This window comes from Engraulis encrasicolus, chromosome 12, assembly GCF_034702125.1.
Source record: "Engraulis encrasicolus isolate BLACKSEA-1 chromosome 12, IST_EnEncr_1.0, whole genome shotgun sequence".
NCBI lineage: Eukaryota > Metazoa > Chordata > Actinopteri > Clupeiformes > Engraulidae > Engraulis > Engraulis encrasicolus.
Window position 1 is genome coordinate 49,315,834 of NC_085868.1, and position 13,428 is coordinate 49,329,261.

Sequence of the window (13,428 nt, forward strand, 5' to 3'; positions counted from 1 at the left end):
TATACGAAGAAGCTGGTCCAGTACTAAATTAGGTTAAGTTAACCTTGTGATAGAGGTAAATCATCTATAACAGAAGAGCCTGGAGTCCTGATCTTACTTAACTAAATGATGCCTGCAGTTACATCTATCAGCAGGATTACCACTTCCTGTAGGTTAAGGGCTTCCGCACACCGGCTCCGACAAAGTGCTATACACTGCTCAGCTAAAATTCGATTCCATTGTTTTCAATAGAACCACGCATACTGGCGCCGATGTCCGCGGACATTCGCCGATTTCGGATAGCAATTAGAGACGAGTTCTATTTTGTCGGCGCCGCCCATTGACTATCAATGCAATGTTCGTGTGAAATTGGGTTTGGGGGTCCGAATTATGTCGGAAGCAAAAGTGCGCCGCACTTTGTCGGAGCCGGTGTGCGGCCGGCCTAACTTAGCCTGGTCTATCACCTAACTATGTTCTTTAGTATAACCCTATGTTGTTGTATGTACTGTTGATGCTTTTGCCAAGCAGGCTGAATGGGAGAGAGATGCGGAGGTTTGGCAAGGGGAGCACATTCTAGTCAGAGGATAGCAGAGGTTCACCTGGTCACCAGGGGCCTACACTACCAAGCTGGATCAGGAGTAAACCAGGTCAAGTTAAGAGGTAAATCATCTAATAGAAGAGCCTGGAGTCCTCATGTTCTTAACAAAATGAAGACGCCAGGCTCTTCTATTAGATGATTTACCTTTAAACTTCACCTGGTTTATACTTCTGAACCAGCTTTGTAGTAGTACAGGCCCCAGAAATCAAAATATTAAAAAAGAAAGGGTTACACTTAACTTCACGCCACTTGGCGCCATACGCATGTCATGACAGTCATGGACATGGAGTCATAAACATTTTGCCAATGTCATGAGCGTTTTATGGTCATGAAAAGTTGACATTGTTAGGGTTGTCTTTACCATAACCGAATCTCACTTAACCCATTGATGCCTGATGTTGCATTGCGCAACATTGGCCCTGGTGCCTGGAGCTGCATTACGCAACATTCAGGCTCATGAGATTTGAGACAACTTCATTAAAATCTCTGTTTGTTTGAGATGAACACATTCTAATGGAAGATGAGGGTCTTAGCGTTTAAATGCAACTTAGTGCATATTTTTATGTGCTTCAGAAGCTGAGATATTTAGGTTTTTATGGGCTGAGGGCAGCTTTTCTTAAAAAGGGCTCAGGCATTCAGCACCCCTTTTTTGCAGGTGCCTTAGGCATCAATGGGTTAATGGCAACGGTCACAAAATGATTATGACATGTCCATGACTGCCTTCCACCACTGTTTTGACATACTGTACTTATGACACCGGCATCAAGGAAAGTGTTACCAAAGAAAAACCTACAGCTGGTATCCCCTTTAACATTCATGTTTGTGGTTGTCGTAAAAACTAAAGGAGGTGGGAAGAGGGAGGTGGAGAGTTAAATCAAACCACCTCTCATGCCGGGAATACGAACCGTAGGCAAGCCAATGGGTGAGTTTCTAAGACATGCTTTAGAGGGACTTTTTTTGTGACAATTCCCATTCAACACAATTAAGCACTTCATATTGAGCACTATCATCTTTTAGAACAAGTGCAAGTAAGACATCTATTTCCCGCTTAGGATGAACTTCTGTGCGCCATTGGGATTTCCAGATAAAAAAACAAACATGAAAATAATTCAGGTTACCTGATGAAGGAACAATCATTTTTGTATAACGTCATTGCTTTTTGCCTTGACAACACATGTGCTGTACACATCTTTGCTTCCTCCAGTCCCTCTTTGCGGTTGTCCAATAATGTATCCTCTCAATGTCTTTGTTTGTCCTTCCACAACTGTACATCTAAACAGTACACACACAATATCAGCACTTCACTAGGTGCAAAGTATGTGGATTTCGATTGGTTTTGGTAGTTGGTAGACGTGTTAACATGCAGGTTGCTGTAGGTCTATTGGTGTGTGGTAGTGGTATTTACAGGTGGGCTGTTTTGGGCTTGGTAATGCAGCGTGTTGACACAGAGCTCTCCTCATGTGCTCTACTTCAGGATGATCTGTTGTGGAGACACAGCAAAGAAAAAAAGAAGAAAAAAAGGTTTAGATGAATCAGCATACTGACACATGCACGTACACGCGCACACACACACACGCACACGCGCACACACACACACACACACACACACACACACACACACACACACACACGCATGCATGAACATACACTCACACTGCAGACTGCAGTTCTCCATGATGGGGGGACCTCTTTCTACTCAGGCTTCTCTCTCAGGCATACTGTACCCTCCAATTGTTACATTTGTCTTAAATGTTACTGATATATGATGTCCCTTTGTTGAATAAATAAACTTTCAAATGTTCATTGAGAGGGTCCGGAAATAATGAACACCCCTCGGCCCACGCTGGGCGTCAGCAGCCAGACCCTCTGGACTGAAGATGAGAGATGTACTGTACAGTATGTGTGTGGTGTAGTGGAGGCAGATGGCCACAGGGGGGCGAACAAGCAGCAGGCAATTGTGCATGTAGACATACAGCAATACAGTATACTGTATGTCTGTGGTTGTGCTGGTGAAATTTGGCTATATCAATAAAGGAAATGACAGGCTTGCAGAACCCCCATATTACACAACTGAAAAAAGAATAAATAAATGAGATGGGCATGAATGGTTAAATCACTGATTACTGAGTGCTGTTATGCTGGTTTTCACAGGTAAGCGTTTCCTAAGAAATGTAGAAAAATAGGAACGAATTGGAATGGTCTGGTGTTCAACAGCGAGACGTACCGTTTACTGTTAACTTGTACACTTGTAAACTTAAAAAATACATAAAAAGTCTTGCACTTATAATCGCTATGCAGGCAGAGCACTCAACAAGGTCAGCATTGTCATGATCCATCTAAGCTCCTCCTGAATAACTTTTCTCAAGTCATAACTAAAATGAACAGTACAAGAACAGCAGCTGACCGGGCGAATACACCGGCCGCGACGAGATCAAGCGATAGAGAATCGCTAGGCTGTGTAGCGAGAGCGATAGAGGCGACAGAGTATGTCCGTTAAAAGCAGAATGCAAGCATTCCAACATTCCCATTGGCTGTGGCAGCTGTTGCCGAACCGCATCATAGCTAATTTGCATAACATTGCCTGGAGTTCAACTACAAACTGTCCCTCTAGTCGCGCCAATCGCCTCTAGTCGCCTGAATCGCTTTTGTTGCGCGACTCAATACAAAGTCGATTACTTCCGCCGCTGGACTCGCTCATGTCGTGCTTGGCATACAGGTATTTGTGCCTTGAGCCGTAGCCTCTTTGTGCAGGTGGGCCCGCCGGCCGGCCTGTTCACTTTTTGCTGTTCACTACATCATAACAACATAACAGCTATGACATTACAGAGAGCCTTAACAAATTAAGACTTGGTTATTACAATTTTGGTGACAGTCAGTAAGATTACAACATGGGCTCTGCATAAAGGGGTTAACCTATGTCTTTTGTACAGACAATAAATACATAAATAAATAAAGAATAAGAAGAACGTGATGTAGTTATCCTAGATGCTCGGCAGAGGGTGGTGCGAGTGGCTCTGAATCAGTGCACTGGCAGCAGGGGTGTCGTTCAGGGGGGTAAAATGTGACTGAGTCACCGGGGCCCCATGTACGTATATAGGGGGCCCGCACACAGTCTGATTTATGTAGATATATGGCTGGTGGTAGCCTGGGAACTCCCATACTGCCTTTAGTTCTACACAATCGTTTCGATCTGAAAGACAGTCTGGCGAGGATGACTCATAACGTCCAAGATCATGGGCCCTGTGTCATAATGGCCAAGCATTCCGACCTTAACAGTTTCTCTGCCCAATCAGAGAGCAGGGCAGTGTATCATAATAGCCAAGTATTCTGCCCCCTACGGAATTTACAATAGGCAACTCCCCAAACCTAATCTCACTTGTGATTGGGTCTGGTGTTAACCAGGCAAGGCTGGTGGGGGGGGGGGGGGGGGTGGGGGGATGTCCATTTGAGCTGATTGTACATAGGGCCCAGAATTTTCTGCTAGCTACACCCCTGACTGGCAGACATCCTGTATCCGTGGCGCTGTGCTGTACAGAGGACACTGCCAGGAGCAACTGTACCGAACTGTACTGTGAAGCGGTACAGCTGAGGGCGGGACAGACAGACAGACAGACAGCAGCTTTTTTAACGCCTCCTTGTGTGGCAGATAGAAGATTCACAGGAGGCCAGAGCCCTGTGGCAGCCCATGTGTTCCCTCCCTTTCTCTCTTCTTCCCTCTCCTTCTCTTCCCTTTCTCCCCCTCCTCTTCCCTTTCTCCCCCTCCTCTTCCCTCTCTTTCTCTTCCCTTTCTCCTCCTCCTCTTCCCTCTCTTTCTCCCCCTCCTCTTCCCTCTCTTTCTCTTCCCTTTCTACCCCTTTCCCTCCTCTTCCCTCTCTACCGTCCTCTTCCCTTTCTCCCCCTCTCCCTCTTCTTCCCTCTCTCCCCTCCTCTTCCCTCTCTCCCCCTATCTGTGCATAATTAAACCAGGGGGGTGGGGGGCGCTAAATTATTTGCAGAAGCGGTGACTCAGCGGCCAGCAGCGGGGGCCCATGGCGTGGCTGGCTGGCTGGCGTGGTGATGATGGCATCAGCCGGCCGTCTGCCCATCTGGGATTGGTTGTCTAGACAGCACTGAAGAACAGGCGAGACTGGCAGAGGACAGTGGTGGACAGGGCAGACTGGCAGAGGACAGTGCAGACTGGCAGAGGACAGTGGTGGACAGGGCAGACTGGCAGAGGACAGTGCAGTCAGAGATTCTTTAAGTATATAGAGATATGCCAATGTAATAGGTTGCTATAGGCAGGGGTGCACATAACTTTTTTAGGCCGTTACTCATATGCGCACCGGCAAATATGTTTTGGCACGCACCATCCGCGGTAAAAAAAAAAAAGTCTACTGTCTACAGTGTCGAAGGATAAAACATGATCACCACGAACGTTGACACATGTTGTTTGAAGGCTAATGCAACTGGTGCAAGGTAGCCTAATCAAATTTGTTGTTAGTTTGGTATTCTTTAAATCTTAATTAGCCTACAACAGGTCATCTTCAAGTTAAGTGATTATTGTCTGGATTTAATCTGTTTTTGCCGATTTCGCCGTCATGCCTGCTAACTGATGCACAGAGGGGGAATAAACTTGTATGCGGTGTCCGTTTGGAATATGGTGGGAGGAAGGTGACGAAATTAAGAAGGGGAGCTGGCCGGGAACTGCATTTAAGAAGCGACGCGCATGGGTGCATGCTTTCAGTTTTAACTTCTATGCATCGGAGTTGCCAATGAGAATTACGGGGGTGCGGGTCCATTCTGGGAGTTAACAGACGGCACAATTCCATAATGATGGAGGGAGGAGGAGAGAGCCAGGAGCTCACTCGGTCGCTTTCGCGCTGACTGTCGTTAGATTTACAGTTGATATGCGAGTGACATGTCTATTTTTAGGCATTCATGAGAAAACGGGACACATCGCGTCCCTTACCTGTTCAACACGGAACGCATGCTTTCACTACCACATACGGAACGATTCCGCATTTCAAGGGACTGGCACTATACTGTCCGCTCATCATTAGCCTCAAGCCACGGCACTTCTCGGAAAGTTTTGTTTTTTTAAATCTCTGACTCAATTTTCTTTGCTGTTGACGAAACTCCAAAGAAACTGATTAGGCTGCTGTTGTCTGTTTCTTTTTGGACATGTTTGACCATTCACCAACATAAACAGTCTGGTGAGATAGTCAGTACGCAAGTGCGCTGTAGTGACCGAGGTGGCAGTACGCATTGCTAATTTTTGGTGCGCATGCGCACCTGCGTACCAGTTATGTGCACCCCTGGCTATGGGCACCTAACATGACCAGGTTCTGGTCTCCCTAAAGGGGCGTGTCATAATACTCCTAGCATTGAATAGAACAGTCCTTAGGTCTGCCTAGGTCTGCCTAAAGGGGGATTTCCCCCACTCCCCCTTGCAATAATAGAACCGGAAACAATGGGCCAATGGAACCTCTCTCTCTCTACTCTCTCTGGTGCAGTGGTGGACAGGCGAAGGGTGGTGAATAAGCTCCATGTTATCCTGTTGCAAACAGGGCTACATACAGTACTGTAGCAAATATTATGGGGCTACAATCGGGGTCACAGTCAAAGTAGAGACGCTGTTACTTTCCCCCCCTCTATTTTACATGTGCTGCTTGAATTTTCTTTCCTTTTATTCCTGCTATAATTTTAATATGGACAAACATTCAGTGTTTAGGTGGAAATATGAACACCATATTCAAAAATGACCATCACGTGGTGCGTGGAGGGATCGGAAATTCAGAGTGGGTAACCCATGCCTACTTGTAGTAGGTACCGTCCCATGCTTTATAAAGCACTTCTGCGCCACTGCATTCCCCTTTCCGGCACCTACTGTATGTGTCCACCAGGCTTGTATGAAATTCCGAATGGAAAGAATTTCAATTCAAAGTAATGCCATAATACGAAGTCTAGGTGGTGGTGTTCTATGTACTTTCAATGGGTGGTGTAGCTTAAATTCAAAGAAATTCAAGGTAATGGCACCACCTAGTGTTCGTATTATGGCATTATTTTGAATGGAAATTCTTTCCATTCGGAATTTCGTACAAGCCTGGTGTCCACGTTACACACATGCATTTTGGCCTGAAGCCGTGCACAGAAATCCAAAAGGCATAGTGAGGTTGTCACATGACCTCGGGAAAAGGTGACGCTTGATGCTGGTCATTCTCCTTAAATGACCCCATTGATGTAGGCCGGGGGAAAAAAAAATAAGCGTGTGCTGTGTCTTGGGAATGGTTGCTCATTAACTTATCGTTCATCGGATTCCAGAGTGTAAAACATTCCAGAGTAATCATTAAGGCAGAGACACACCTTTCGCTTAACGGGTTGCTCAGGGCTGGGCTGACCATCTGGCATAGCAGCCATTTCCAGGTGGGAAATGTTTTTTTTCCTCCCCAAACATTTCTGAAAATAGGGGCCCACGAGGGTGCGGGGCTAATTATGAGGGGGGGGGGCTTTAAGCAAAAAAAAGTGCCCGGGCCCTATTTCTCCCCCAGTCCAGACTTGTGCTTACTGCCACTGTGGCAAAGAGAGTTATGTCATGTGATAATTATGGGTCAGGTAACTGGGCCTGGGGGGGGGATGAAAAAGGGTTCTTTTATCAGGAAAGGCTCTCCTTATCTCAGACCTCAATGTGGTGTGTGTGTGTGTGCGTGTGTGTCTGTGTGTGTGTGTGTGTGTGTGTGTGTGTGTGTGTGTGCGTGCGGTGGGTGTTCCGCTTATGACGAGCAGCTGAAAAGGTCGCTTGAGGCTCATTTAAAACAGTCTGCAAGCTGTAACAGTATATCACCCAATTTGTGAACAAAAAGTCGTGTGTGGGTTTTTGTCTTTGTTACACAGGAAGTGAAAAGTTTATTTTTCAATACTAAGGGGGCGTTGACAGGCTTATGATGAGGTCAAGGGGGCATTGGGAGGCTTACGATGAGGTCATGGGGGTGTTTGTTCAAAAAAGGTTGAGAACCACTAACCTACTACAGCATGTCACCACACACCATCACCACTAGGCTCGCGACGCCATCCTCTGTACTCCACCCAAAGATTTTGGCTCCGCACATCGTCTGGCAAAAGCCTCGAGCTCGGTTCTCTCAGTGTTTCGCCAATCAGCAAACAGTTGAGAGTGGTGACGTAGAACTCACCCGCGAGCTCCGTTACTGATTGGTTAAGGTAACTATATTCACACTTTCGTTTTGTTATTTGTATGCTTTTGCGACGCTATAATGTAACAGGCATGCTAATAAAGCACAATATGGGTTTTAATTTGAGTTTGGAACTTCAATTAATTTAAATGACAGAGTAAGATCAGACCATCTCCCATCGTCCACGGAGACGGATTCCTCATGGTTTTTGCCAGACTGATTGACGGAGTCAACAGTCGGCTAATCGCCCAGGCTACATCACCACCACCACAAGTCCTTATCCCCTGCCTTGTTCCTGGTGTCCTCTACGTATGGCAGGCGAGGAGAGGAGAGGAGAGGAGAGGAGGAGACGCCCCTGCCATCTAACTGCAGGCTGCACTGCGTGCCATTTTTAGTTCTTTCCGGAAGGGCAGACCAGGCAGCGTCCTTCCTGCTTTTGGGCTGCACTAATAGCACTAACTATTACGGTGTCGGCCGTTTCCTGGAGGGCCGTGTGCGATGGGATCTCTTTTCTTTTTAACCCCTTAGCACAGAGACTAGGTTATGACCTTACTGTCACAGAAATGGCAATGCCTCTGTCTTAATCCAATACTTAAGGCTCTTGGTAATGCCATGGCAATGTTGTTATAATGTAGTTGAGTATTTTCAGCAAATAGTGAATAGGCCCGCCGGCGACCCCATCTGCAGTAAGAGGCTACAGCAGTTTAGTAGTTCAGACAGTCCCAAGCGAAACTTGAAAAAAATGGTTTCAAAAACAATACTAGACATGTTAATGTTATGTGTTGGATGTATTTAGAAACATTTCAATGTATTTCTTTTTCTGTGTTTTGAATGAATGTTGATAATGAATATGTATGTGTGCAGACATGTATTTATGTGTGTATGTATGCTGCCATATGCTCTTGTTTCCAAGGGACTTTGGCTTTTTTTTGTGTCATCCTTGACTAGTCCTTTCATTTAATGTTTGGCTCAGTTTGCTGTTCCATGTTTTATATCAAGAATGGTCAAACAAATTAATTCAGTCATTCATCCATTCATTCATTCCTTCATTCACCTGAGAAACCCTTCCCAACGCTCATACCCATCACTTTCTTCAGACAGGGGCAAACAAATATGCAAAAATGTGATACAAGACAAAATTCCACCAATGAAGGATGTTAGTCGTGGAAACCCGAGATCCTGGAAGTTGGAAATGGGTGGGAGGTCTGCATGAGTGGCACAGACGAGAATGTGGTGGAAAACCAAAATAAAGACATGTTTGGCTGCAGTAGTCTTTGGCAGTAGTTGAAGCCACAGTTTACACAGCTTTATCATACAGCAGATGAAGAACAACTTGACAAAAACAGCATGCGAAAAAAAGGAAAGAAACCAAAAAGAGGAAATAATGCAACATAACTATTGAGCTCTTAATAGGCACTACTGTTGAGCCAATTACACAACACTTTGACTTATTGATCTCCAATCCGTTACCACACAAAATGAAAAGGACAAAATGTGTGTTTGAGAGTGTCTGGTGTGCTGTGCTGTGCACACCAGCTACGGATGGCTATGCTAAAACCGGGGGTGGCGCAAGCGGAACAGGTCAGCAAATCACCATGGAAACCAAATGGCTTGCTCGTTGTTGCAATTCAATTTGCAAGTGCCGGTGGGAGTGCATAAGCAGGGCCGGTTCTAGTCAATCTGGTGCCCTAGGCGAACACCCCCTTTCCTTTTTTGTGTATTTAGAAACAGACTGTTAAACACAGCATTGCACATTTGATTGAGCACAGCTAATCTGGTACCTACATATAGGCTACACTGAGTGCTCATAAATAATCAGTGTCAATGTAAAGCTTACTGTGTTTCATTTCATTTGACATTCTACATAATTCTGTGGTGCCCTAGGCGACTGCCTTGCTTGCCTAGATGCCTAGCGCCGGCCCTGTGCATAAGTGCTTATTCGGAGCTCATTGGGGGGGGGAGGGTTATGAAAATAAACGGAAAGCTTTTTAAAAAGGGGCAAACCTGATTGGCTGGTGCGGCTGCTGCGTAGGGCACACTTGTGGCAGGCGTTGTTGCTGCGGAGACAGTAGCAGGCGTAGCACTGTACATCATGGGGACTTTCAGGAAGAGGGGAACCATGGAAGCAATGAAGAGGTAGGTGGAGCATTATGGAAACCATGGTGACAGATTTGTTTGTTGTTGTTTGTTGTGGTTATTGTTGTTGTTGAGGGAAGGTTGGGTTGGGAGGGGTTAAAGTTGGGAGATGAGGGGGAGGGGGGTGATTTGTTATTATTTTTTGTTTTGTTTGAACATGGTTACGTGTTTAAAGAGAAGCAAGCCATCATAGGGTTAGACCAGCGTATGGCATGCCATGCGATCATGATGCAAAGCAAAAAAAAAAAAAAAAGGCATGGGAAAAAAAACATAACGAAAAAAAGGGGGGAAAGCACATTACAATCACACATAAGGAAATGTTATCATTGTAATCAGTTTTAGTCCCAGAGAAGCTGGCAGAAGCTGGGCTGCTTCTTGCCTTTTTTGATGCACTTGTAAGTGCCATGCTGCCCAATGCTTAACTCCACAATTACGGTAACAGTTCATAATTTACACCATGGTGTTGATAGCATCCTGCTAATAACTATGAAGCTACTACCTTCTCTGGGAAACTGATCAAATTCCTCATCAAAAGCGCACAAGAACAACACAATACCTAACGCCTGTTTCGCTTGCACATTAGTGTTAAGTCACACAAAGAAATGATTCGATTAAAAGGAAAAGCTGAAAATATCTCACATACAGTAGCATGACTTGTCATTATTACATATTTTGTACAATGCCTCTCGTAGCTCATTACCCTCCACAGATATAAGTATAGGTCTCCCAACAGGTTAAGTTTAAAAGGCACAGTGAATGGCTTCTCTTGAGGGGGCAAAACGTTGTAACAACAGCAAGCTGGATGACTCTTCCAATAACATCATGGTGGCACTATCAAATGATCAAATCCAACTGTGAATAGCACAAAGTACACATCCAGGCTGAAAGCGCACACTGGATAAAGTGATTGTAAACATTTTAATTTAGTTTATTTTGTTGTCTTTGTCTTGATATGTATTTGCGTACTATCTGTTTGGACATGTGTCTGGCAAATAAACAGAACTGTAATCCGCATGCCCATTTTCTTGACCTCCGGGCATCTATGACGTCATCATAGACAATCATGTGGAGGTCATGTTGGTTTGGGGGAAACATAACGGAGCTTTCCTCCCCATGGGTCAAGGGTGGGGAACCATTTCCATTCGAAGGGCCACAAATTTTGTACAGCAGGATTATAAACCAGGCCTTCCCCTTTCACTTTAAGACTACATTGAAGGCGGCCACCTTTCCAACAGACCCCACATTCACTTGGTCCCTTTAAAATATAACTTAATTGTATTGCAAATGCAATTCCTAAGAACAACCGCTAAGAAGATTTTTTACAAAACGTGTCATATTTCATGTGAAACTGCCAAACATTAAAATGATATCGGGCCGGATCAGACAGCCTCATGGGTCGTAAACAGTCCCTGGGCCATAGGTTCCCCACCCCTGCTAATGCCACAGGTGCTAATTAGGGATGTTAACCGTTAACCGATAGTCGACCGGATCAACTTTAACCGGTTGAAATTTTCTGCCAACGGTTAACCGGTTGTAATAATAATAATAATTATAATAATAATTTTCTCCCAAAAAGCCCCCAAAAAAGAAAATTTTTAGGTTTTAGTACGATAATTCAGCATTTTCCATCTGGCAACAGTGGCTGTACATGGCAGCGCAGCAACAAAAAAGGCTTACGTGAAAAATATATTTTTTTTAAATCAGTGCTGTGCATATCAGGCACGCGAACGTTGTATAATTTAAGATTACCGGTTAACCGGTTAACCACCGGTCAATGAGTCTCAGTAGCCGGTTAAGAGTTTTTTCAACTTTCGCCATCCCTAGTGCTAATGTCAACCCCCAGGACCACAACCACATGGCAGCCATTAAAAGTGCACTACTTGGTTTGCTGTCCTGTTTCGTTCATTTTGTATTTTGTATATTTCAAAAGGAATGAGCACCCAGTTGCTTTTTACTTTGGTTGAGTTGAACGTGTTAAATTATACCACTTAGTTTGATCTACTATTAGTCATGACAGGCAATAAACGTGCACAACTTGGAGTGCTGTCCTGGGGTGAGTTTCTCAAAAGAGAAGTTGTTAGCCTGTTAGCGACTTCGGTAGTTGCCAATGGGAAAATCCATTGAAAACAACAAAGTAGCTAATGTAGTAAGCAACTTTGGTTTTGAGAAATTCACCCCTGTCTTGTTTATTTTGTATATTTCATAAGGAATGAGCACCCAGTTCCTTTTTAGGTTGATCTACTATTAGTAACACCATTTAACAACAGCAGCCATTCACTGTGTTATTTAAATGACCTGAGGGAGACCCGTAGCTCCTCTGCCCTGTTGCCAGGGGCAGCAGACAAGTCTCCTGCCAGTTGGTAACCCACCATGGGAAACACCCACTCGCTACCGCAGGCAGGGGTTCCCAAACTGGGGGCCGGGACCCCTGTGTGTGTGTGTGTGTGTGTGTGTGTGTGTGTGTGTGTGTGTGTGTGTGTGTGTGTGTGTGTGTGTGTGTGTGTGTGTGTGTGTGTGTGTGTGTGTGTATGTGTGTGTGTGTGTGTGTGTGTGTGTGTGTGTGTGTGTGTGTGTGTGTGTGTGTGTGGTGCACAAATGTACTGCATGTGAGTCACAAAGAGAGGCAACTACAAGTAGGTATGCTTTCATATAATGAAACCATAATACAACAACGTTTGGCGTTTGCAGTTTGGGAAGTGAGGGGGTCGCAAAAACATTCTGTCTAAAGTCGAATAGGGGGTCCCAGTGTTGCCAGATTGGGGTGCTTAGGATGGTCATCTTAGGGTAAAAAATTGATTTCTATGACCAAACATCTGCAGAAAAGTCTTCCTAAATACCCTTTTTAACTCATTTTTTTTTTTACTAAAAATGGGTTAAGAAGGGTATTTAGGAAGGGTTTTAAAATGGGTTAAAAGGGTATTTAGGAAGGCTTTTCTGCAGATGTTTGGTCATAGAAATCAATAGAATTTAGTTCCCATTGGGCATCCGTCTCACCTGGCAACCCTGGTCCCAGCAGAGGAACATTTGGGAACCACTGTGCTACTGGAATAGTGGAAGAACAACCGGAAACAAAGAGAGGGACAAAGACCAAAAAACAAAGAGAGGAAGGTAAAAGCACCTACCAATGCTGCTAGCAGGAGTCATGCACAAGACTGAACCTGTGCGGCCATGCAGAGTCGACAGGAGGGTTAATAAGGGAAGGCAGAAAAAAACCCGTTAGAGAGAGAGAGAGAGAGAGAGAGATGGAGAGAGAGAGAGAGAGAGATAGAGAGAGAGAGAGACAGACAGCCAGAAAGTCAATCATCAGCATGCAGACCCACAAACACGTTTATGTCTTGCTTAGTATATTTTTCAGTTTTTTTGCTCAGTGGGCTGTGTGAGGAGTGACGTGACTGCTTGTGTGGCCATGTGCGGAATTTGAGTCGGTGATGTGAGAATGTCTTTTCCTCTTTTATTTATTAGTTCAATAAAGACGCTTTTGCACACCTCTGTAGTTGGGCAGGTGCGTAGGATGTTATCCCAGCCGGGTTGTCAGTCAAGTGAAAAGAA

At 44.9% G+C, this 13,428-nt stretch overlaps 1 protein-coding gene across 15 annotated transcripts in view; it reads right to left on the reverse strand.

The window, feature by feature from the left end:
* Positions 1 to 1,676: 1,676 nt before the first annotated feature.
* mbnl2 (muscleblind-like splicing regulator 2) overlaps positions 1,677 to 13,428 on the reverse strand; it is an 86,426-nt gene continuing 74,674 nt past the window's right edge. For 5 of the 15 annotated variants that reach the window (XM_063212377.1, XM_063212371.1, XM_063212382.1 and 2 more), the window contains 3 exons: positions 13,002 to 13,037; positions 9,748 to 9,842; positions 1,948 to 2,057 (listed from right to left, as the gene is read on the reverse strand). In XM_063212377.1, the coding sequence (XP_063068447.1) occupies positions 2,043 to 2,057; positions 9,748 to 9,842; positions 13,002 to 13,037 (146 nt within the window). In that variant the 3' untranslated portion in view covers positions 1,948 to 2,042. Of the gene's footprint in view, positions 2,058 to 9,747; positions 9,843 to 13,001; positions 13,038 to 13,428 lie in introns of all 15 variants that reach the window. The other 10 variants (XM_063212380.1, XM_063212383.1, XM_063212385.1 and 7 more) reach the window with 6 other exon arrangements.